The sequence below is a fragment of the Oryctolagus cuniculus genome, chromosome 13 (assembly GCF_051225735.1).
Source record: "Oryctolagus cuniculus isolate XC-2025 breed Fujian yellow rabbit chromosome 13, ASM5122573v1, whole genome shotgun sequence".
Taxonomy (NCBI): Eukaryota; Metazoa; Chordata; class Mammalia; order Lagomorpha; family Leporidae; genus Oryctolagus; species Oryctolagus cuniculus.
Window position 1 is genome coordinate 2,222,173 of NC_142879.1, and position 25,263 is coordinate 2,247,435.

At 60.8% G+C, this 25,263-nt stretch overlaps 1 protein-coding gene across 1 annotated transcript in view; it reads right to left on the reverse strand.

Moving 5' to 3' along the window:
* The window catches only part of NIBAN1 (niban apoptosis regulator 1), a 111,630-nt gene that overhangs the window by 42,631 nt on the left and 43,736 nt on the right, over nucleotides 1–25,263 (reverse strand). Inside the window, exons 2-5 of the mRNA XM_008249920.5 lie at nucleotides 16,607–16,737; nucleotides 13,225–13,356; nucleotides 11,836–11,950; nucleotides 7,217–7,384 (exon numbers count right to left, since the gene is read on the reverse strand). Of these exons, the coding sequence (XP_008248142.3) occupies nucleotides 7,217–7,384; nucleotides 11,836–11,950; nucleotides 13,225–13,356; nucleotides 16,607–16,737 (546 nt within the window). The remainder of the gene's footprint in view (nucleotides 1–7,216; nucleotides 7,385–11,835; nucleotides 11,951–13,224; nucleotides 13,357–16,606; nucleotides 16,738–25,263) is intronic.

The following is a 25,263-nucleotide window of genomic DNA, read 5'->3' on the forward strand; positions in this document are numbered from 1 at the left end:
GGACAGAGCCCCTGGGAGCACGCGTGGCCTGGCTCACTTTGGTCTGGGGACAGAGCCTCTGGGCGTACCTGTGGCCCGGCTTGCTGTGGTCTGGGGGACAGAACCTCCTGGCGTACCTGTAGCCTGGTTCACTGTGGTCTGGGGGATAGAGTCCTGGGGCACCTGTGACCCAGCTCGCTGTGGTCTGGGGACAGAGTCCCTGGGAGCACCCGTGGCCTGGCTCACTGTGGTCTGGGGGACACAGTCCTGGGGCACCTGTGACCCGGCTCGCTGTGGTCTGGGGACAGAGTCCCTGGGAGCACCCGTGGCCTGGCTCACTGTGGTCTGAGGACAGAGTCCCGGGGCACCTGTGACCCGGCTCGCCGTGGTCTGGGGGACACAGTCCCGGGGCACCTGTGACCTGGCTCATTGTGGTCTGGGGACAGAGTCCCGGGGCACCTGTGGCCCGGCTCGCCGTGGTCTAGAGCCGGAGCCCCTGCAGAGTTGGAGTGAGACAGAGGGACGTCCCTGCTCTGCATGTTCCCAGCCTCTCCTTGGTGTCCCCTCATGTCCCCGGCCTCTCCCCTGTCCACTCAGCCTTACAAGCTGAGCCTGGGTGCCAGGGTTAGAGCAGAATTTGGCTCTGCAGCTCATGCGAGACGTAGAGCCCCAAGGTCAGAAGCCAATGGTACTAAGAGGGTGGAGGCTTGATCCACTACTGTGTCTGGGAGTGGGGTCTCATGAGATGGTTTCAGGCCCTTGGTGGGGTGCGGCCTTGGAGGGCGTGGCCTCCAAGCAGGCTGGTTATAAAAGCCGGAGTCTCACTGTGTGCCTCCTGGGGCGCCAGGAAATCCCCCTGCCCCAGGCTCTGCCACTGCCACCCAGGGCCCTCATCAGAGACCAAACCCATGGGCCCCCCCATTTTGGACTGTGACCCCCCGCCAGGACTCCGAGCCAAAGGACCGTCTTCATGGTAGCAACAGAAAGCTGGCCAAAGTGCCGCCACGTCCGAACGGCCTGGGCCTGCTTTGCTCCAGTGTTAAGACAACGTCCAGACACAGCAGACGCTCAGCCAAGGCTTCCTTTGATCCAACTTTTATCTCCCACGTCACCCGAAGTGTCATTTGTCCGTGACGTAAACACACAAACCAGGAACAGCGGGTCATGGCCAGTGTCAGTGGTCAGGAGTCTGGGCAGTCTTCTGGGGTCCCCGGGGAGCCAGGCTGGGCACAGAGACGCACCCCCGGGGGGCAGCCGCAGCTCCGACCTGGGCTGGTGCCCCTGCAGACCACGGGAGAGAGACCCGGCAGGCAGGGGCCAGCCTGGCCAGATGCGAAAGTGGGGCTATGATGTCACCGCCGCCCTCTTCCTCCTCCTAGTTCACTTCCCTCTCTGAGCCCTTGAAATAAGCATCTTGCTAACCGCCAGATGCCCGTGGCTCCAAACACGATCCGCGCTCTCCGCGAGGAAACGCTTGCGAGGGAAAACCAGCTCAAGTCGGGTCGTCCCCTCGGCACAGCCCGTACGGGACCCAGCTCACGGCAGAAAATGCTGGGAGGGGAACAGGAAGGGCTAAGTGCTAAAACCACTCAGAGGGCTGGGGAGGCAGGAGCACCGAGCCTGCGCCCGCCTCGCCCCACGGCACACCCCCAAAATCACTCCACGCTGGCCCGTCGCACGGGCCCAGGGCCTCCGGGCTCGGGGAGCACTCTGCTGTGCACAGCTCGCCACAGCAACACCCAGCTGGGCCAGGCAGAGACAAGACTTCACTTCCGCGTCCTCACCACGTGCCGCAGCCCACTGCCCCTCATCCACGACAGGTGACCGCCGTCACAGGAACTGGATGGGACCGCTTCCGGAGCTGTGAATCGGACGCTGGCACGGTGGGGGCTCAGTGCCCGCCCCTGAGAAGCCGCACGGCAGGGCGGGCCAGATCATGGCTCTGGGGTCGGGCCGCCGGGCTTTAACATCTTATGCTGATCCCGAGTCCTGCAAGCCAACTCTGAATCCTCACCTGTGAAGTGGCGCCGATGACAGGCGCAGCGCCGGCCCACAGAGGCACTGAGGGTGCGGGGGTTCCTGCGGCCACTCCCAGCGTGGCCCCGGGGTGGGGGTGGGGGTGGGGGGGTCAATGTCAACATCCCTGAGAACATGGCAGAAATGCAGAGCCCTGGGACCCCCCAACCTGCTGGTCCAGGCTGCCCCGTCGGAGGGGTGCAGCCACCACTAGGGTAGCAATGGGAGACGGTGTCTCGTGGGACAGCCGTGGAGGGAGGGGGCCACACACACACACACACACACACCCAGGACAGGGACTGGTAAAAGGAAACTGGTAAAAGCAATGGGCCCCCCTGGAAATGCAAAGCTCAGTACAGAAATGGCCCCTCAGCTCACTTGCGAGACCCAAGAGGTTTCACACAGGAAATCCGTGAGGAGCCCCGTGCGGTTCCGTAGCTAAACGATGACGCGTGGTTTCGTTTGTCTTAGTAATGCTGAGCGCACTGAGCCACTCCCTGCTTCTCTCTCTTTTACTACTTTTTAACTGTACTGGGTTGTGGCGTATCATGTCAAACTCTAATTTTATATTATAAAAATCTCAATTCTCTACCAGCAATGTGACCTCAGAAAAATAAAAAAGAGAAAAACACCTTGTATTTGCAGTCAGATGCTCCAACCCTGGGCTACATCCCCTGGCATCAGCCACGGAATCTGAACTTTCAACAGTACTCCCCACCCCCCCACCGCCTGGACCTCATACAAGGTCATCTGGAAGCAAGTCATCCATCAGTCACTCTTTGAGAAACGTTGCTAAAAGTCTCTATGGATAACCCTAAATTAATAGGCTCTGCAATGAAGCCACGGTTCCAGAGCTGAGAGTTTAGAAAGAGAGAAGGAGCGGCGGCGCCTGGCCTGGCTCCCGCTCCCACCCCCCAGATAGGTGAACGCCTGGCCTGGCTCCCGCTCCCACCCCCCAGATAGGTGAACGTCTTCTGCCAGCTCCCTGCGTGTTGACTGTTCACAGAAACCAGTGCGGGGAGTCCTGGCATTTGCAGGGTGTCTGACCACACGTGGAAACAGCCATCCCATTGGTCCTGTCGCCTTTCAATCTCAACATGTCCCGCCCACGCATAAAGCCAGACACTGCCCAGTGTTGCGGGATCTGCCAGTCTCAACAGCACCGACCAACAGTGGCCGGGACCCCGAGGGTCTGACTCTGTTGTTCCAGCTTGTCACCCTTAACGACCGCGACCACACGACTTCACGCCTTCGGCTGCTTCACTGGGGGTGGGGAGTGGGGGGGGGGGGTCGGGGGTTTTGCTTTGAGAAGACAGAGGAAGTGAGCACCAGGTGCGGTCCGTGGTGACACAGCTTAGGCAGCCGCAAGTGCAAGGCTGCATACGCCCTGGGGGTGACCGACGGAGCAGGGCCCAGAGGAGGCATCCTGCTTCCCGTCTCCGAGGGACGGGGCTCCTGGTGCAAATCCTGGCTGCTTCCAGCCCTTCGAGCAACGAGGGTAAAGCCCCGGGCATGAACAGCACACGGCCTGTCTCAGATCTGCTACTCTAAAAGCGCTCGCGCCTGCGTCCTCACAGGGTGAGCTTCCTTTAGAAGGTTGAGTTGCTGCTTCAGCTGTAGAAAACCAGATACGGTTTATGCCTTACACACTTTTACCAGGGAGCAAGCTACAGCACCAAAGACTTGGTATTCAGAGCCCGTCTAAGGGAAAGACGGAGGCACACTCGGCCGCTGGGGAGAGACCCAGCCGCACAGGCAGCCCTGCTCAGCGAGAAACCAACACAGCCCAGGTCACAGCAGGCTGGGGCCCGAGGGCTGGTCCCAACTTCGGAGATTTACGAAGAACCATCCAGGGCCAGACTGGACGAAGTGACCGCTTCTTAAGAGGAAGCCACACACCTGCCACGGACAGAGACCCCTGCAGGGGCTGAGTCGTGGCAAGGCGAGGCTGACAGCTCAGGCCAGAATGCAGGGACGGTGGCTCCAGGCACACAGGGTCCTTTCAAAGCATCTGTTTGGGGAATTCTACAGAAGCGAGAAACCTCTATCTAGCCATTCATTCCGCAGTAACCCCGGTGCTCTCCTTGAGGGGTGCCTCCGCAATAGGATATTCTCGTGAGTGAAAGCGGGGACGAGCTGTCGGCAAGCCTTGTGTTTTATGTCTCCGACACGACCTGTTTGTAGCAGTGAGCATAAATTAGAACTTCCGACTCCAGACACGAGTGTGTCCATCCACGGGGGGAAGGGCTGCAAAGTGCAGGGGAACGCTTTCATGATCGCCAAGCCCAGCTCGCTGCGTTCGCGGTGAGAACTGACGACACCCGCAGCAGACACCGGTGCGTGGGGGCTGGTGTGCTTCCCAGGCGGGAGCAGCCTGAGCTGTGCCGCTGAGTGCCGAGGGCAGAGGGCACCACGTGCAGCCCGGCACACCGGCGGGGACCTGCCCGTCGCCCGTCCGCTTTCAACTCAGGGGGCCTTTCCTGTCCTAAAGTTCCATTGAACCCACACATTTGTCGAACGCCCAGCACGTGCGAGTGTCACAGCCAAGTCTCGCTGAGGCATTGGACGGGACACGGGATTCCTGGGACGAGAGCTCACGGCACACAGCGCAGCCGGGAACCCACATCAGCTCAGGGCCTGGACGCTCCAGCGAGGCCACCGGAAGCGGAGGCCAGCGGAGTGACTGCCTCCCCATGGTCTCTTGTCAAAAACCCCTTCTTGTGCTATGGTCTCCGCCTACCCACCGCCCACCCCTGCTGCTCACCCCTGGCAAACACGGGCGGGGGCGCAGCAGTTTGCCAGCGCCCCACCTCCCTCCCGGAGCCAGCACTCACCAGCCAGGGTCGCCTTCTCCTGGCCAGCTCCTCCCTTCCCCCAACCCCCTGGGCCAAGGGTCGAAGGTCAGGCTCATGCTGATGCTGACCGCTGTCCCCCACTGCTGCGTTCAGCCCCTGATCCACTGCCAGGGTTGGTCTGCATGCCCGGAACCACCAGGGGCGCATCTGGCAAGCAAACTCCGAGGCGTGGGGGGCCGACCCGGACATCTGAGCACGACACGGCCCCACTGGGTGGCAGCAGCCAGTCGGGACCCTGGCCTGACCCGGGTCAGGGCTGCGGCTGCTCCAGGCACATGTCACTCAGCAGGCTCACCAGCCAGTCCAGCGAGGTGGCTACAGAGAAATCTCCTGGGGTCCCTGGCGCCCACCCAGTGAGGAGGTCCCAGGTTGGAATCAGGACACGCACAGCTCTTTATGCCTCTGCGAGTTTAACAACCACGGTGGCGTCTCAGGCTGTGCCCTCCTACCCAGGAGGTAGGCTTATCGCCCAAGAACAGGGGGTGGTCAGGCCCCGGGCGGGAGCCAGTAACAAGCAGTTCTGGAAGCAGAGTGAACTGGTGTGGACAGCCACACCCATCAGACGCCCCCCTCCCGGGTGCTACGGGGTGCCTGCCCACAGCCATCCACGGTGGCCCGGAATCCACCTGCTCCAACAGACGTCTGGGACCAGTTCTCAGCTGAGGCCCCTCGACAGCCTCGCCGCCACCCACCCAGGCTGGAGGGCAGCGTGCCTGCACCCCTCGGGGCTCCGGCCCTTGTCTCAGCCCTAAGCCCACATCTATTTCTGAACTCTTCCGGCACATGGGGGAGGGGTGTTCTGGTGCTGGGGACCTGCCACTGGCTCGCTCAGGATGGTACAACAACAGAGACTGGATGCGGCTCCGCCACGCTGTCCAACAGAGAACAGAGCGGCCGAGACAGCCAGCTGGCGACGGCCTGGTCCTCACTGCAGCCACCAGCTGCCCTGCCAGATTCAGCCTGCAGAGAGCCCCGGGCACAGACGACTGCGACACTAACCAGGGCGACACAGCCAGGCCTCGTGGTCTCAGAGCCCGTGGAACACAGGAGCTCAACGGGGCTTTGCATGGACTGGAATCTTCCATAAAAGAGCCTAACGCAGGCCACATAACCCTCAGGGACTCCCTGGGGAAATCCCTGTGACAAACAAGGCCAGGGGACTGCGGCAGGGCCCGAGTGGCTGGGCGAGGACACTCTGTGCCAGTGGAATCGGCGGTTCTGTGCTCGCCGCCCACCGCACGTCCACACTCGACCAAGGCCCAGCACAGTGGGTGACATGGAGCCGGCGGCGCCGGATAAGTCCCCATCTCTGAAACCTCGACACCACGAGGCGGGATACGGACAAGGGCCCTTTCCCGCAGTCCCTGAGTGATGTGTCAGTGCTATGGCGCGCATCACTCAGAGTTGCCATAGCAACACATATACGCCCTTATCTTTTTCCATTGGTCTCCCCATGCCAAAAACCAGCTGGGAGCATCACGGGTGATGGTCACTCTCTGGGGCTGACCCCTGGGGAAGGGGCAATGAAGGCCAATGGCTCGTGTGTCACCTGCTCTGGGGCCCCGGCAGGCATGGGGCACGGTGCTGACCTCCCTGCCGGGCAGTCACCTTCTGGTGACTCTCGACGCCGTCAGGTTTTGAAAACCAGCCTCATTGTGGGTGTGCTTGGCCCTCCTCCTGCCTGAAGCTGACCTCCAGAAAGGACCACTGCGCACCTGCGCCCTCAGTGCCTCACGCCTGCACAGAGGCTGCCCGGAGCGAGCCCTCGGGGACACCTGCCCGGCAGCCTTTGCAGCTGCAGCCGTGGGCTCAGGGAGCCCAGGACACCACCACCCTCGTCAGCAGAGCCAATGGTGATTTTGCAGAGGTGAGCCTCCGGAGACCAAGCCTGGAGGCACGGCACCTGCAGCAGCACCCGCTGGAGGAGCCGGCCCAGCCCCACACATGCGCAGATCAGCACTCCAGCATTGCTGCCCCGACCCTGTGCTCATTCAGTCCTCGGGTGCCCGGCGCCGACTCTCCAGGTTTGAGAGGAAACAAATGGTCAATTTCGGGGAGCTGGGCCTCGGAGCCTGGTGCTAGGCAGCAGGAGGGTGGCGATACACGAGGCGCATAAAGACAGATGAGGGCTTTGCCAGGGCGGCCGGCACGTCTGTTGGCCTTCAGATGAAAAGCACCGGGAAAGGAGGGGGTGGATTCCGTGCTAAGCGCTCTGCGCGAACAACGCACCAATCCCCAGCCCCCACTCCCAGCCTCCGTCTCTGCTCCCTGGGGCAGCGCCTCGAGGCTCTGTGTGACTGTCCTGCTGCGCAGGTGGGTGACCAGAGCACGGGGCGGAGCCGCGGCCGCAGGAGGGGCGGGCCTACCGTGGTTGAGCCTGCGGATGCAGTCGCTCAGGACGGCGCTGAACCTCTTCTGGGCGGCGGCCTCGGCGAAGCAGAAGAAGCCGTGCCTGAGGAAGGGCTGCCACAGCACCACCGGGAACTCCTTGGGCAGGGCCACCAGGGGCTGCGGGGTCTCCTTCTCGCCGGAGGCTAAGGGCACAGCGGAAACAGGTGGTGTAACACACGCGCCCCTGACTGCAAACGCCTGCTCCAAGCCGTGCAGGTGCCGGGGCACAGGATGGAGAGGTGGTGGGAGACGCCCTCACAGGCTCCTTTGACCACCCCCGCCCCCTCCCCCATCCCCAAAGCTTCCCTGTCCTGTCCACCAGGCAGCTCCTCCTAGGGGGACAGCCAAGGCCACCAGGCGGCTCCTCCTAGGGGGACAGCCAAGGCCACCAGGCGGCTCCTCCTAGGGGGACAGCCAAGGCCACCAGGCGGCTCCTCCTAGGGGGACAGCCAAGGCCACCAGGCGGCTCCTCCTAGGGGGACAGCCAAGGCCACCAGGCGGCTCCTCCTAGGGGGACAGCCAAGGCCACCAGGCGGCTCCTCCTAGGGGGACAGCCAAGGCCACCAGGCGGCTCCTCCTAGGGGGACAGCCAAGGCCACCAGGCGGCTCCTCCTAGGGGGACAGCCAAGGCCACCAGGCGCTCTCTTTCTCAGCCTCCTCATGTCCCATGGCCCCTGTGGGTCCCCTGTGCGCTTGCTCTCCTGTCGCCACAGGCTCTGGCTTCCCTCCTCCTGTCGCTGTCAACAGCTCTGGCTGCTCTGCACACCCACCCCGGGCAGAGACCTGCAGTCCAGCCACCAGCTTCCTGAGGGCATCCTGACCGCCAGGCCCTGGCTTCGTCTTGGGGAGCTGTCCTGACAACCGCGTCTGCAGCACCAGGGCTGCCAGCGACGCCTTCCTCTGGAAGCATCGGGGAGCACCCACCCCCTGGTTCCCGGTGTGCTTTTTATTTTTTTTAAGATTTATTTATTTATTTATGTAAAAGGCAGAGTTACAGAGAGGCAGAAGCAGAGACCTATTTTCCATCCACTGGCCCACTCCCCAAATGGTCCCGACGGCCAGAGCTGGGCCAATCCGGAGCCAGGAGCCAGGAGCTTCCTCCAGGTGCCCCATGTGCGTGCAGGGGCCTGAGCACTTGCGCCATCTTGTACCGCTTTCCCAGGCGCATTAGAGGGATCTGGATCAGCAGTGGAGCAGCCGGGACTCGAACTGCCATACGAGACGCAGGCACGGCAGGCGGAGGCTGAATCTACTGCCCCACAGTGCCGGCTCCCCTCACTCAATCTTCCAAAGTCAGAGCAGAAGCCGTCTCCCTGGGGACAGCTTCGCTGGCCCGGCCCCTGCCACGGGAGGCAGAGCTGGGTGCTCTCGGCCTCGCTCTCCCCAGGAAGCAGACCCCCTGCTGTGAGCGCCTGGGGGCGGGAGCTGCTGTGTCTTACAGGGGCTGCGCCCTGGCTCCCCGCACAGTCACGGAACCTGGTGCTGCGACAGCCCAGACAATTTCGGAAGTTCTAAACAGCAGGCCTTTCACCTCATCTTGTCAAACCGATCCCTCTGTAAGCCTCATGCCATTCCAGGCACCCGGCCCCACCGCGCTGTGCTTGGGTGGTGAGCCACCGACCACTCCCAGAGCCCAGGAGAAGCGGCAGGAGTCAAGTCCGTCCGTGCCGGCCGCCCACCTGCACGGCAGCAACCCCGGGGCAAGATGGGAGGAGGGCGGCAACCCCGGGGCAAGGCGGGAGGAGGGTGGCTGTCCCCTGGGAAGACGGGAGGAGGGCAGCAACCCCGGGGAGAGACGGGAGGAGGGCGGCAACCCCGGGGAAAGATGGGAGGAGGGCAGCCGTCAGGGGCTTGGGGGTGCACTGCCGTCCAAGGAGTGGACGGAGACGCCCAGGTGGCTGCTGGCAAAGTATGACTCAAGGCCCGTGTAACTCAGGAAGAGAGCTCGTGGGGCACACGGAGGCGCTCACTCCGGGTCCTGGGCCTGGAGGGAGCCGAGTCAGACGCACAACGCGCGGTTTGGGGGACAAGCTCGGCCCCCCAGCGCCCGGCACAGGATGACCTGGGCAGAGCTGACGGCTGAGCCCCTGAGGACTGGAGGCTGTGGCCGTGGCACAGGACCCGCTGTGCCCTGCCTTCTCAGCACGGCAAGAGAGTGTTCAGGGCAAACACTGCCTTCCCAGCCTCCCCTGTTACTGAGTTCTGGTCGATGGGATGTAAACGGAGGTGGCAAGTGGCCCTCCCCTTCTCCCCCTCCTGGAATGACAAAGTGACGGCTGGCGCTCCAGCAGCCACCCTGGACTGTGCCAGTAAGGGCCACAGCCTAGAAGTGGGCAGGGGAGGGAACGGAAAGAGCCCAAGTCCCTGGCCAATGCATGGACCCGCCACACCCACCCTGGGCTCACGTCTGAGCATCTTTGGTGAGATCATAAAATCTCACACACTTTGGTTTTTGGTTGTGTGTAGCAAATCAAATGCTAATAAAATACCCAATGAACGAGTCACTCCAGCAAACGCGGGGGTGTGTCCCACAGACGTCCCAGCACAACCCCACGCGATCAATCCCTTTCCTAGGCAGGTCACCGCGCCTGCAGCCTCCCCAGGGACGCCACCTCGCACGCGGGGCAAGCCCGTGTAGGTGTCACCGGGAGCCCAAAGCTGCACTGGCCTTGGCACTGCAAAGCTTCCAGCCCCATGACTTCCACTGCCGTTAGTCCAGTCTCCACGCGCCGGCGGCCTGCGTGTTTCCGAGTTGGGTTACAGAACGTCACCGTGATCTCCCGCGGAATATTCTGTTTCCAACGTTCCAAAGGCCACAGCACATGACACACCCTGGTCACGGCGATGCCCAGTCTGCAGCCTGGGCCAGCTGATGTCAGCACACAGGCCTGTGTTCTGTGTCTCCCTCCACTCCTTCTCACGACTTCACAGGAAACCAACACATACATTGTTTGCTCCCACTGAAGTCATGGAAGGTTCTGGAAGCGTCTACGGCGCCAACTTGTAGGCACCTCCATCCCCGACTGCAGCCCCAGCCAAGGTGTGGGGGAAATGTACAAAATGCAATCAGGTGTACAGAGCACCTGCACAGTGGCTTTAGCTGAATTTACTTCCCAGTAAGCGGTTTAACCTGGGTTCCTGGGCCATGTACTAATTGTCTAGTCACATGAGAAGCACAAGGCTTGGGGCATCCAGCTCCCTGCTGTGGCCTGGGAAAGCAGCAGAGGACGGCCCAAGTCCTTGGGCCCCTGCACCCACGTGGGAGACCTGGAAGAAGCTCCTGGGCCCTGACTTTGGATCGGCCCAGCTCTGGCCTTTCAAATAAATAAAATAAACCTTAAAAAAAAAAGCACGAGGCTCAGCGTCCTGTGGCTAACGTGGTATCTCCCGCACGGATTCTACAAACGATCTCATCTGGTTATCAGAGCCGCGTTTCCAGCAAGAAGCCGAGCAAGCGCTGGTGTCGCGGCCGCAAGGCCGGGGCGGGGCGGGAGGGCACGGCCCCCACACCCCTGGTCCCCGGAGTTCTCCGCTGGGTCACTGTCACGCCTCACCTTCCTGACGTGAACACAACAGAAGGAGCGAGACTCAGAAAGGCCAGCGCCGGGAAGATGCTTCTGGGTTTGCAGGACAGAAAGCAGCGGGCAGCAGCCGTCGCCGTGCACTGTGCGGCACGGGGCCAGCGGGGACACGGAAGCCCAGTCTCTCCGCCCAGTGCCGTATCCGTGACGGCTCCCAGCTGCACCCACAGCCGCGTGAGGCCACGCTTTGTGTTTACATAGCTGTGCGGCACTCTAACGCTTATTAAGAGGGCTTTTTTAAAAATCAATTTAGGACATTTTCTTGCCTATCACCCTAGAATTAGAAAGTAAGACTCTGGGGCCGGCGTCATGGCGTAGCCGGGGAAACCATCGCCTGCAGTGCCGGCGTCCCGGAACATGGGCTGCTCCTCTTCTAATCCATCTCCCTGCTATGGCCTGAGAAAGCAGCGGGGGATGGGCCAAGTGCTTGGACCCCCGCACCCACACGGGAGACCTGGATAAAGCTCCTGGCCCAGTGCCGGCCATCAGGAGAGCGAACCAGTGGATGGAAGATCTCTCTGTCTCTCTCTCTCTCTGAGTTCCAAAATAAACAAATAAATCTTCAAGAAGAATATTCTCTAACAGGTGCAGCCTTGCTACTGAAAACCGAGTGTGCCCTACGGGCTGGGCATGGTGTCTTCCTGCTCCCGCGGCGTCACCACACCGGGCCTGCAGTGGCTTCCCGTGGGCCGCCAGCACAGACACCAATCTGGGGTGAGCACGCGGGACCGGAGCAGCAGACGTTATGGGCCTGGGGCTCTAGCCCACGGTCTGTCTGCTGGGCCCTCCTGATCACTTACGCCAGGTAACCCTTCACCATCGGGCTGTCCTGTGTGCCGCCAAACCCCCACAGCTTCCCCCCGGCAGCCAAAAGTACCCCCAGAGACCAGAGACAGCCAGACGTCCCACCTGGGGGGCTGGGAGGGGCCCTGACCCCACTGAGAGCCGCAGGCCGGGCTGAGCAAGCCGGCGAGGAGAGACAGTGGCCTTGGGGAAGGGCGCTGACCACTCACCTGCAGGGTCAGGGAAGTGCCTGTCGGCCAGCAGGCTGTACTCGGCCTGCGAGGTGAACACCTTGCCGCCCACTGGGAGGACCCTGGTCCTCGGAGCAGCTCCTTTCTGATAGGCCTGGGAAGCAAAGGTGCAAATGAATGTCTTCTCCTTGTTTGGATTTTTGGAAAATATCAGAAAAATACAGACAGACCCTTACCCACACCCAGACATAGCCACCCACAGGCTGAGTCAATGAATTAGTCATTTATTCAAAAATCATGTTTGTATATAAACAAGTCTTTAGAAAAACACATAAAGGAATATTTGCACCTGTCAGACACGTGTTTAACTGTCCATGTTAACTCCAGGCTGCATTTATGTGTATCAATAATCACGTAGCAATGCCAATTAACGCCTGATAGGCACACATTCCACACACGGCAGGCCAGATCCCCAACCCCAGGGAGGCTCAGGGCGGGCAGGCCCGGGTGGGAAGAACACATCCCAGGAACTTCCAGACCGGCCCGCCCGAGTGACCCTTCCGGTCACCAGCCCCCAGGGCCCTCTGGTAATAACCACGAGGTGACAGTCACACGTCAGTGCCCAAGACGCCTGGGGGCTGGCCACGGTGAGCCCGGGGATGACCCGGGGACCGTGGGACAGGTCCCTACAGTGAGTGTGCCGTGGATCTTCACCACAAACATCAGGATGCTGACCCAACACCATGCGGCGCGCATTGCCCCTGCTGCGGCTCTGCAGTGCGGTGCCGGGGATGGAGAAGCCGGAGCCCTCGGACGAGGCGGCATTTTGCAAACAGCAACCTGGAAGCAGTGAGGAACTGAAACCCAGACTGCGAGACCGGGAGCCTGGCGGCCGATCTGGCTTACGACAGAGTAACAGGGCCCACTCCGCTCGCAAACTCAGCGTCCCCGCCCTGGTGGGATCCTGGGCAGGACAGCAGCCAGAGCACATCGGGGTCGGAACAAAGCAGAGGAGCTCTGGTGGTGTGGTTTTGCCACCGCACAGAGTGACGCGACCCAGACTGTAGCCAGGCGTGAGCCGTGCTCTAGGCTACGACAACCCCAGCACCGGCTTCTATCAGCCGCCCGTCAGGTGGGCCCCAAGGCTGCACAGGGATGGGGCCGTGCCCATTTCATGAACGAGAACGGAGCTCCGACTTCTATCACAGTCACCGGGGGGCACTTGCTCAGAGCCCATCTTGCCCACTAGACGGCCAGCATCGGTTTGCTCCACGGCTGTGGACCCAGAAGCCTGCGCCCCAGTAGACACCCATGGGGGGACCACAGTGGGCACCCGTACCGCTCAGTCCCTAGGGAGAGCTCCCTCCGGTCAACCCAGTGGACACACAAGGGCGTGGCACAGACCACCGCAGCACGGACGCGACTCACCTCTCTGCTCTCGTAGCTCTCCACGGCAAAGTCATTTTTGACCACGATGTACCTGTCCTTCCATTTCTTGATGTCTTCAGCGAACTGTGTTAGCTCTGCTTCGTACAAAACCGTTCCAGGCTCCAGCGGTGGCTTCAGGAAGACACACAGCAGTCAGGGGTCACGAGAAGCGGCCAGTACCCTGCCCCACCAGGGCATCCCCGGCATGCCGCAGGCTGTCCCGGGGCTACTTTGTCCCCCCCCCCGTCCTACTTTTAACCGAATGCAAACATGTGTCCTATCGGCACACCCATGATTTTCTTTAAAGATTTTTTATGTATTTGAGAGGCAGAGTTACAGAGAGATGGATGTGGAGAGCGGTCTTGCATCCACTGGCTCACTCCTCAAATGGCTGTTAATGGCTGGAGCTGGGTGGATCCTAAGCCAGGAGCCAGGAGTTTCTTCTGGGTCTCCCAGTGGGTACAGGGGCGCAAGCACTTGGGCCATCCTCCACTGCTTTCCCAGGCCACAGCAGAGAGCTGGGTTGGAAGTGGAGCAGCCGGGACTAGAACCGGCAGCCATGTGGGGTGCCGGCACCACAGGTAGAGGCTCAGCCTGCTACGCCACAGCGCCGGTCCCACCCGTGGTTTTCATTGCCCTCCATTATGCTACAGGAACAGACGCACGAGGCAGAAAGGCTGTAGTGACAGGGTTGGCCTTGCATTCACGAGGCACTTAATGAACGCCCGAGTGTGGCAGGCAAGTGGAAGCCACGGACATCACCCCCGCACCCTGCAGGTGCCTCGGGGGACCCCTGGCCAGCGGGAGAGGTTAGCGACTCCTCCGCTCCTCATCACTCCTGCCAGCGCAGCCTGCGGAGTCGGTGCTGGGACCAGGCGGCCACCCTGAGCTCTGCAAGGAGACCGTGTCTGCTGTCGGAGGAGAGGCCAGGCAGGCGTCAGCCGGCAAGCCACAGATCCCTCTTCTGCATTGCCCATCAGCCGTGGCGACGCCTGTGCTTGGGGGGCTCCACTCCGTTCCCCGGCAGGGCTTCTGCTGGATGAGCTGCGTAAGCGCACTTCCCAGCCTGCCCCACGGTGCCGCCCCCGCCCTGCGTGGCGTGGAGCATGGCCTCTGCCTCTCACTTGCACTCCGCCGACACTGATTTTCCCTTTACTAAAGCCTCACGGCGCCTCTGGGAAGCCATCCTGCTGCTTTCAAGCGACACTTCACCAGAGCCATGGAGAAGACTGGGGAGGGGGCCATCTCTTTACCACGCGTGTAAGGGAAGAACTCAGCTCCTGTGAAAATGCCACCCCTTGAAATGAGGCCGTGTCTGTCTCGCCTCACTGGGAGGACCTCACTCCTCTCTTTACTGTCTTTTATTTTTAAATATTTATTTATTTATGTGAAAGGCAGAGTGGCAGAGAGAGAGAAGGAGAGATGCAGAAAGAGGTCTTCCATCTGCTGGGTCTCTCCCCAAACGACTGCAACAGCCAGGCTGGACCAGGCTGAAACCAGGAGCCAGGAGCTCCCTCGGGTCTCCCATGTGGGTGCAGGGCCCACCGTCTGCTGCTTTCCCAAGGGCATTAGCTGGAGCTGGACTGGAAGCAGAGCGGCTGGGACTTGAACCATACGGGATGCCGGCACCGCAGGCAATGGCTTCTACATCAGCCCCAATTTTTCCCACTCCTCTCGTTAAACGAGGCCCAAACCAAGCCCGCTGTACTGCACGGTTCCTGTGCGCAGCTCCTCTGGCGGGCTGTGGCACTGGGGCCTCCTCCCCGCCGTCCTGGACCAGCAGCCCCAGAGATGGGGCCGGAACTTGTCCCCTGTGATTAGGGACAACAACCTGCTCTCCTTGTGCACCCCGGCTGGCCGGCCCTGGGATGTGCTGGTGACTCCGCCTCCTGCAAGCATCCTCCCGCCCCCTACTCATTCCTTCCGGAAAGCCCCTTGGGATCGGCACACGCCCCACTCCCCGCACCCTGCACTTCCCTTCCCAGATCTTTCTCCTGCTGTCCGGACTGTCTGGGCCCCGCCCCGCTCTGGTCTCCACACGTGGCCTCTCAGCCATCTACACTCTTCCCTCCACGATGCCCCACGTCTTAGCCTCACAACTCCCAGACTTCTCCTCCCCAGCCTTGCCCCCTCCCCTGAGCCCCAGCCGGCCCAGGCTCCTCCACGCCCAGGGGTGTCTGTCACAAAGCACCCCCGGGCTCAGGCGTCCCGGCCCCAAGAGCTCTGCGGCTGGGGCTCGCACCCCCTCCACGCTTCCTGCCCCGGGGAGGATGACTCCACCCGCTTCCTCGCTCAGGTCAGAACCAAAAGGCCGGGCCTCTCAGCCCCACACCCGCCACCTCGTCCTTATGGATGCTACAGCGCCCTGCTCTCCTGGCCCCCCTGCTCGCGTGCTGCTCCCTCGGGGGACTTCCTGTCATGAGTCACGACCAAATCCAAGCCCTCGGCGTGGCCTGGAAGTCTCCGGGCCCCGGGCCTCCCAGTCTCCAGTGCGCCCCGCACACGGCTCTGCCCAGGGCGCCCCCGGGCCTCTGCACTGGCTGCGCCCGCCGACTCTCCACGCGTCGGTCACGCAGAGGCTGTCCCCAGACCCCGGCTCTGGCGGGAGACTCTCGCTTTACTGCCCTTCATAGCACCTGCTCCCTGACACTCCTGGTGCTGCCTCCTCCTGCTTTTGAGTATGAACTCGGGGAAGGACGCCTTCCGCGCCCCAGACCAGCTGGGGGCTGTCTCTGTGGAGCTGTCTGTGCTCAGCGGCTACAAAGAGGGAGCGGAGCAGGCGACTCGTGGAGAGATTCGTGCGGCTCAGTGATGAGATTCACCACGCCCACGCAACAGGCACTGACATCCGACGTCTTAAAACTGACCTCGGGCGATGTCAGGGCACGGCAAGTAAAGCTGCCGCCGGCAACACCGGAATCCCACACGGGCGCTGGTTTGGGTCCCGGCTGCTCCACTTCCCATCCAGCTCCCTGCTAATGTGCCTGCGAGAGCAGGGCATGGCCCACGTGTCTAAGCCCCTGTCACCACACAGGAGTCCTGGATGACGCTCCTGGCTCCTGGCTGCAGCCTGGCCCACGCCATCTGGGGAGGGAACCAGATGAAAGATCACCCTCTCTCTTTGTCTCTCCCTCTCTCTCTTTGTCTCTCCCTCTCTCCAGCTCTGCGGTATGAATTTAAAACAAGTGGATGGATGGATAAAACAAACCTGCCTTCACTATGGACACAAGCACGCATGTGGGAACTGGGCTACAGGAGTTTCCTGACGAGGCGGCTTCCGCCACTGAGGGAGCGCGTGCAGTCTGACTCCCCCTGCCCGGCGGGACCCCCACAGCTGAGGATTCTTTCAGGACCTGCAGGGCCTCGCGGGCTCACCGCCTACCTTGGCCTTCAGGAGCTGCGACGCTGCCTCTCGCTGCTGCTCCACCTGGCGGCGCACGTGACCGCAGAAGGCCACCGCGTGCTGGCGCTTATAGTAGGGGCTGAAGTTCTTGAGCACAGCCTCGGTTTTCCCTGGAAAATGGGAATTTTGAAATGTGATGTGTCTCACCGTCCACACTGCCCCAGTCCGCCTGCCACCCCACTCCCAGGGTGGGCGAGGAGCCCACGTCCCCTGAGAAGGCAGGGACCTGCTGTGTGTGCCCGGATCTCCTGCCCTCCCTCCAACACCTGCAGAGGCCCGGGGGCCCCAGCCACCCACCCAGCCGCCAGGGCGTTCCTGCACGTACCATCACACGTCGCCATGGCTGTAAACCCCACCTCCCTCCCGGCCCCTCTCAGGCCCCGGCTCTGCCTGCTTCTCCCCTCCTGCCTTCCAGCAGCACCTGCTCCGCACCCCCCTGGGCTCCCCCTCCCGGCCGGTGATCCTTATTGCCACGGGCTCTGCGCCTGTGCCTCTGGCGTAAAGGAATTCTGTGACCCGAGGCACACAGCTGCCCGAGGTGCCTGGGCTCTGGTCTCCATCCTAGCTGTGAGAAGAATCCAGCGGGCTGGCCTCAGCGAGTCCCTGTGCCTACAGCGCCGTGGCCCTGACCACGCAGGGACCACACTTTCCCTGGAGCCTGGTGGCCCTGAAGTATGACCACAGGGGTACGGCCACGGCCAGCCAGCGCGATTGTCAGCCCAGGGCAAATAAAGTCAGGGTCAACCATCCGGGGGGGGCTCTGCTGCGGGAACCCCGGAACCCACCCCCGCCCCCCGGTGCTTTATGGCTGTGGAAAGGAGGGAGCGCAGAGGGTAGGGACAGGGAGTGCACGCACTGCTCTCAAGCGCCTGCTGCCCAGCACTGAGACGTCCACGTGGGCTCTGAGTCCTCAGGACAAGACACCAACCGGATGTAATATTCCAAAACAGCTCGTGCAAATCTGGCATAAGTGTAGTTTTTAAAATTTGACATTATATGCCGGCGCCGCGGCTCACTAGGCTAATCCTCCGCCTAGCGGTGCCGGCACACCGGGTTCTAGTCCCGGTCGGGGCGCCGGATTCTGTCCCGGTTGCCCCTCTTCCAGGCCAGCCCTCTGCTGTGGCCAGGGAGTGCAGTGGAGGATGGCCCAGGTGCTTGGGCCCTGCACCCCATGGGAGACCAGGAAAAGCACCTGGCTCCTGGCTCCTGCCATCGGATCAGCGCGGTGCGCCGGCCGCAGCGCGCCGACCGCGGCGGCCATTGGAGGGTGAACCAACGGCAAAGGAAGACCTTTCTCTCTGTCTCTCTCTCTCACTGTCCACTCTGCCTGTCCAAAAAAAAAAAAAAAAAAAATTTGACATTATAATCATCCGAGAAACACTAAAATGAAACACACTGGGAAGGTGTTTCAGCGCTGTTACGCCCGTACAACTTCAAAAATATGTGAAGAGTCCTAACCACGGAGTGAGACACTCAGCAGGAGAACCTCACGCCCACTGCTGCCAGTCTGTGCCGTGGAATCACAATCGCAACGTGCGCCAGGTGTGACTCCCTCGGCACGGCACCACGTGTGAACACCTCTTCATGTGTACTGAGTGTGAGCAGTGTGAACACCTCTCCATGTGCACCACATGTGAACACCTCTCCATATGTATCGTGTGTGAACACCTCTTCACATGCACCATGTGTGAACACCTCTCCATGTACACGTGTGAACACCTCTCCATATGTATCGTGTGTGAACACCTCTCCCTGTGCACCGTGTGAACACCTCTCCATGTGCATGTATGAACACCTCTCCATATGTATTGTGTGTGAACACCTCTCCATGTACACGTGTGAACATCTCTCCATGTGCACGTATGAACACCTCTCCATGTGCACATGTGAACACCTCTCCATATGTATCGTGTGTGAACACCTCTCCATATGCATCATGTGTGAATACCTCTCCATGTACACATGTGAACACCTCTCCATATGCATCATGTGTGAACACCTCTCCATGTACACCGTGTGTGAACCCCTCTCCCTGTGCACCGTGTGTGAACACCTCTCCATGTGCAGCGTGTGTGAACACCTCTCCCTATGCACTGTGTGTGAACACCTCTCCATGTGCACCGTGTGTGAACACCTCTCCATGTGCACCGTGTGAACACCTCTCCATGTGCACCGTGTGTGAACACCTCTCCATGTGCAGCATGTGTGAACACCTCTCCCTGTGCACCCTGTGTGTGAACACCTCTCCCTGTGTACCGTGTGTGAACACCTCTCCCTGTGCAGCATGTGTGAACACCTCTCCCTGTGCACCGTGTGTGAACACCTCTCCATGTACACCGTGTGTGAACACCTCTCCATGTGCACCGTGTGTGAACACCTCTCCATGTACACCGTGTGTGAACACCTCTCCACGTGCAGTGTGTGAACACCTCTCCCTGTGCACCATGTGTGAACACCTCTCCCTGTGCACCGTGTGTGAACACCTCTCCATGTGCACCGTGTGTGAACACCTCTCCCTGTGCACCGTGTGTGAACACCTCTGCTGAACACAGCTGCTGGGCTAAGGCGGGAAGCGAGGGTTAGCAGCCACGTCACCAAGAGCCTCTCCGGGAGCCTCACTCGGCTCGACTGTGGCGTGGGGAGACAGCTGCCAGTCATGGGGCTTTGTGAGGGGCCAGTGGAACACTCTGCTATCTAAAGTGCTGGGGGCACAGCAGTCCTGGCTGCTGGGACAGAGGGCCTGGGACCAGTCCCGCCTCCACTTCCCATCCAGCTCGCTGCTCACGGGCACCCTGGGAGCCCTGGGTCCCCACCACCCACCTGGATTGAGTTCCCAGCTCCTGGCTTTGGCCTGCCCAGCCTTGGCTGTTGGGGACATGTCGGGGGGCAGGTAACCCCATGTGTGATAGGTCTCTCTTGCTGTTTCTCTGCCTTTCAACTAAATAAAAATAAATAATTTAATCTAGAATGGTGCCTGGTCACGTATCAATAGAACCGTAACTTTTGACTATTATTTCATGTTCTACCTTGAAAACATTCAACTAAGAGGGTCAGCCCACGGTGTCAGCTGAAACACTCAAGTGGAAGTCAGCGTGTTTGCCGTGGTGGCTGCCCTCTTCCCCGCCCCAGATTTGGGGTCACGTCCCCCTTCCTGAACGGCTGGAGAGCGCGTGCCAGGCCTTCCAGCAGGAGGGGCTCCCTCAGGGGCTGGAAGCCTGGAACCAACGCAGGGGCTCACACTCCGGGCACCGCACCGTCCCCCGCATGCCACTGGGCCCCCGCGGCCTTGCTGGGCGCCGTGCTGGGGCTGAGGCCGGGCCTGGCACACCCTCCGAGGCCTCCACAGCTCTGCCGGCAAACCTGCTGCGGTTCCACTGCACAGGTGAGAAAGGCCCCGCCCGCCTTTGTGGAGCCACTGTGTCCACTCGGGCTCAGGCCTAGCACCCACGGGATGCCCCTCCGTCCCACGTTCGGCCACAGACACTGCCACCTTCGCGTCCATGCAGCCTCTGGGATGAAGCCTGCTCCCCATGGCCACCACTGTGCCTTCACGCCCAGCGCCTGAGACAACCAGCTCTCAGCCTCGCAGCTGGGCAAATGCTGACCTGGGACAAAGTCAGGGCCGGGGGATCCCCGGGTCCCGGGACAGGGCCACCGTGGCCCCGCACCCGCCCTCTGCCACCAGAGGCGGACAGCAGGCCGAGGAGACCCCCCTCATCCACGTATTCCCAGCGTCCCCACGACTGGGTCAATTCCAAATCCCCTCCCCACAAATTTCTTTTAGAAAAGTAACTCATAAGCACCAAAAAATATTTAAAATCCCAAACTATTTTTGCTATGTTCCCTAATTTTTTAAATTTTTATTTGACAGGCAGAGTGGACAGTGAGAGAGAGAGACAGAGAGAAAGGTCTTCCTTTGCCGTTGGTTCACCCTCCAATGGCTGTGCGGTCAGCGTACCACACTGATCCGAAGCCAGGAGCCAGGTGCTTCCCCTGGTCTCCCATGTGTGTGCAGGGCCCAAGCACCTGGGCCATCCTCTACTGCACTCCCGGGCCACAGCAGAGAGCTGGACTGGAAGAGGGGCAACCGGGATAGAACCGGCACCCCGACTGGGACTAGAACCCGGGGTGCCAGCACCACAGACGGAGGATTAGCCTAGTGAGCCGTGGCGCCAGCCTAATTGTTTTTTAAAATGGTTGAGATTATTACATTTTATGTCCAGTTTTATCCACTTCACATTTCATCTTCGGTTTTTCCTATGACATTACACAAAACCGTGCTTTTTCAGATGTTGCATTTATATTGTTACTGTAAAGGAAAAAAAATCCGGAAATAAAAGATGACGTTTGCCAAGGTGGGCATTTCTAGGACCTGTGGCGAATCCACATATGAGATTAGCTGGGTCTTTGGAAGGTTTTTTTTTTCCTAAAGATTTTATTTATTTATTTGAGAGGCCAAAGTTATAGACAGTAAGAAGGAGAGACAAAGAGACGTCTTCCATCTGCTGGTTCACTCCCCAAATGGCTGCAACAGCCGGAGCTGAGCCGATCCAAAGCCAGGAGCCAGGAGCTTCTTCCAGGTCTCCCACGCAGGTGCAGGGGCTCACATGCTTGGGCCATCTTTGGAAGGTTCTGAAAAAGTGTTGCAGTTGGGGCTGGGGTTGTGGCGTGGCGTGGCGTGGCGTGGCGTAGCAGGTAAAGCCACCGACTATGACACTGACATCCCAGACGGGTGCCAGTTAGTGGCCCAGCTGCTCCACATCTGACCCAGCTCCCTGCTGATGGCCCGGGGAAAGCGGTAGAAAACGGCTCAGTACTTGGGCCCCTGCACCCACATGGGAGACTCTGGTGAAGCGTCCGGTTCCTGACTTTGGCCTGGCCCTGCCCCAGCCATCGTGGCCATCTGGGGAGTGAGCCAAAGGATGGAAGATCTCTCTCTCTCTCTCTCTCTCCCTCCCTCCCTCCCTCCCCCACAACTTTGACTTTCAAATAAATTAATTACCTTTAAAGAAAGTGCTGAGGTTTCAGGTGACGATTGATTTGGGGAAATAAAGCAAGTGACTGAAAAATAAAGTGCATGTTCCAGTCACACAGTGAGTGCGTTCTCCACGCCTGCTCATCCCCAGGGTTTGCAGGCCCGGGCGAATTCTCACACCAGCCCTAGTCTTGGGTTGCAAGCGCCAGGGCTTCACAGTTAGGGTGTTGGGGAAGCCAGGGATCCCAAGCGCAGATGTGCAAAACTAATTACTCAGGCCAACACCCCAGAGCTCCTCGTCAGTAACCGCCTCGGAGAACATGGGTCCGCCCGCCTTGCCGGAAGCAGCAGGATTTGGAGCTGAGTCCGCGAGGAAGATGCGAGGTGGTTTTCAGGCTGCCTTGATCTGCAGCGCTCCCAGTCAAACGCCCCTCGCGTGACAGGTGCGAGACACAACCAGCCTCAGCCCTGTGGGATCGACTCTGGCTGTCGACCCACCCAGGGAATCACACGCACGGGCTCCGGCCAGGGCTCAGGAGGCTCCGGGACCAGCGGGGGCCCAGTTTCCTGCCCTGCACACCTCGGGAGTGGACCCTGCACTGAACTTGGCTTCAGCCCCTCGGAGACCTGTTCAGAAAGCAAGCCAGCATCGCTCAGGTGGCCCCAGGGTTAGGTCTGTCCAGGGCATGTGCTGTGGACCCACAGACACTTCAGGTGTCCCAAGGGGTGGGGCCGACGGCAGACACCGCTCTTTTGGGGAAGCAGAGGCAGTGACCACAGGCACAGAGTGAATTTTGTCTCACCTGCACGACCTGCTTAGCGGAGCAATACCTCCCAGTGAACAGAGGAGACCGGACGGCAAACCGGCGAGGTGGCAACGCCCACTTCCTCTCCATGGAAAGGTAAAGGCTTTGTGGGTGCTGCTCAGAGAGCAGCTTCTAGAACGACAGGCCTTAGCCTGCCTGGCCCCCTCCTTTCCTAGGGTGGCTAGACAAGCGCAGCTCTGGCGTGCACACACGCAGTTTCTTTAGCCCGATGACGTGGACCCGGCTTTGCATTTTCGTGAACTGGTTTGCAGAAAGTGCTTGGGCAGCTCCAGGCCGCTTTCTCCGGCACGGCACGGCACGGCACGGCACGGCACGGCAGGGCAGGCCGCGGTTTTCTCGCTTCGCTCGTGACGAGGACAAACCGTGCTCACTTCACACTGTTCTGAGCTATCTAACGTCCTCCATGGAAGCCACCCCTTGTCTACGATCGGCCCGCGTGGACAGGACAACGAGGCTAACCCGACACAGCTGGGAGGACGCCGCCTCGGTCCCGACAGCCTCCTTTTGTCCTGGAAGCCGGCCCCTAACTGACTCAGACCCGACCACAGCTCTCCGTGCTGTTCCTCGTCCAGGCCAGGATTTCCCACACATATGCTAATCCTAGGGCTCCAACGGTTCCAACACCAGAACACACTCGCGGTGCAGAGACCGCGACCACGCAAATGGGCACAACATACACATCAAAGGAAATCAGCACAGACGGAAACCGACCAGGCATCCAGCCTAGGGGACCGCCCCTCCCCTGCAGTCCCTCCTCTGGCCTCTCCCCTTCTCCCAGCCACGCCCCTGTTTATTTCACTCCACCCTGCTTCCCTCCACAAGGACCGATACTGTCCCTGCACCTTCTCTGGCCCCTCGCGCAAGAATTCCTGCCACTGACACAGAAAACGCGCTTCCCCCGGGGCTGCCGCGCTGGGCTCTGCTCTCTGCTGCCCGAGGTGGCTCACGGGAGGGAGGAGTGAATGGGGGAAGTGAGGGCGGCTTCGGGGAGCTGGGGAGGCTCCAGGAGGAGCTGGTGACGTTTCAGCCCCTCTGCCATGCTGTCGCCGCCGACAGTCTTCCTGGCTTGCCCTGGCTTAGCCTCACGGGATCTCGAGAACGGCCCAGCGGTTCTGACCCGCTGTCCACTCGACCTGGTCCAGCACCATGTCTCCGGCAGGCTTCAGAACCCACGCATCCCAGTCCTAAAGTCTGACCCAGAACAGCAGAAAACACGGCTCATCACGTGATTTTTTTTTTTTTATTTGGAATCTAATGATTGCCAGTCACTGGATCCGCTAATCACTAGTTTAGAAATTCCTGACATTGGTTAGAAATTACCCAAAAACTAGTTGATGTGATGCTCTAAAAATGGAAAAAACCCACCAAAAAATCCCCAGCAGTATTAACTATTTAGAGAGCACCAGTCTCAGAATCACCCTTTTCCTTTTCCTAGTGTTTCTCTTCATAAAGTGAGCGCTGACATGGGGAACACGGCTGATCCGCGGGAGTTCCGGCCTCGCGGGTGACAGCCCTGTTACGTGCACGGAGGCAGAACCGTGACACACAGCTAAGGGAGGATGCAGCACGGACGTGCCCAGCCGAGCAGGACCCGGCGTCCACACGGTGCGGAGAAGACCAGAGGCCACGGAGCTGCAGAGCCGGGCGGGCCGCGGGGTCCTCTCCAAGGCTCTATCCTCAGATCGTTAATTGGCCCAAGGGCACAAAGCTGTCATTGTGGAACATTTATGACGATTTTTAGAGCTCAGTGCCAATCTGAAAAATGTCCTGTTTGTTAAGCCTAAGGGATGATCGTGGAGTACATCTATATGGAAGGAGGAGACCAAGGTGCCCTCTGGTGATCAAGCCACGTTGGCAGGAAGCTGTGCAAAGCTGTCGCGTCTGGGTGAGAAGGTGTGACGCTGGTGACCCCACCGCACTCCAGATGACCCGACGTCTGCCTGCCGTGCCTCTGAGGGCTGCTGGGAGAGAAAACCTGGGACTCGGCCGACACAGTACAACGGGTGCCCCGCCGCGGTAGGCGAGCGCATCCGCCAGGGCAAGGCCTGATAGGACAAGAGGCCAGAGGCAGGGGGGTGTCCTCCTGCCTCCATGCCCGGAACTTGGACACCACTCTCTCCCAGCCTTTGGACTCATCAGACTATCGGTTCCTGCTGGGCGTCAGCTGTGGATCCGCACCCCTGCCCTCCTGGGCGTCAGCTGTGGATCCGCACCCCTGCCCTCCTGGGTGTCAGCTGTGGATCGCACCCCTGCCCCCCTGGGCATCAGCCGTGGATTGTACCCCTGCCCCCCTGGGCGTCAGCTGTGGATCGCACCCCTGCCCTCCTGGGCGTCAGCTGTGGATCCGCACCCCTGCCCTCCTGGGTGTCAGCTGTGGATCCTCACCCCTGCCCCCCTGGGCGTCAGCTGTGGATCGCACCCCTGCCCCCCTGGGCGTCAGCTGTGGATCCGCACCCCTGCCCTCCTGGGCGTCAGCTGTGGATCCGCACCCCTGCCCTCCTGGGCATCAGCCGTGGATTGCACCCCTGCCCCCCTGGGTGTCAGCTGTGGATCGCACCCCTGCCCTCCTGGGCGTCAGCTGTGGATCCACACTCCTGCCCCCCTGGGTGTCAGCCGTGGATCCGCACCCCTGCCCCCCTGGGCGTCAGCCGTGGATCCACACCCCTGCCCCCCTGGGTGTCAGCTGTGGATCCACACCCCTGCCCCCCTGGGTGTCAGCTGTGGATCCACACCCCTGCTCTCCTGGGCGTCAGCCGTGGATTGCACCCCTGCCCTCCTGGGCGTCAGCCGTGGATCGCACCCCTGCCCCCCTGGGCGTCAGCCGTGGACCGCAC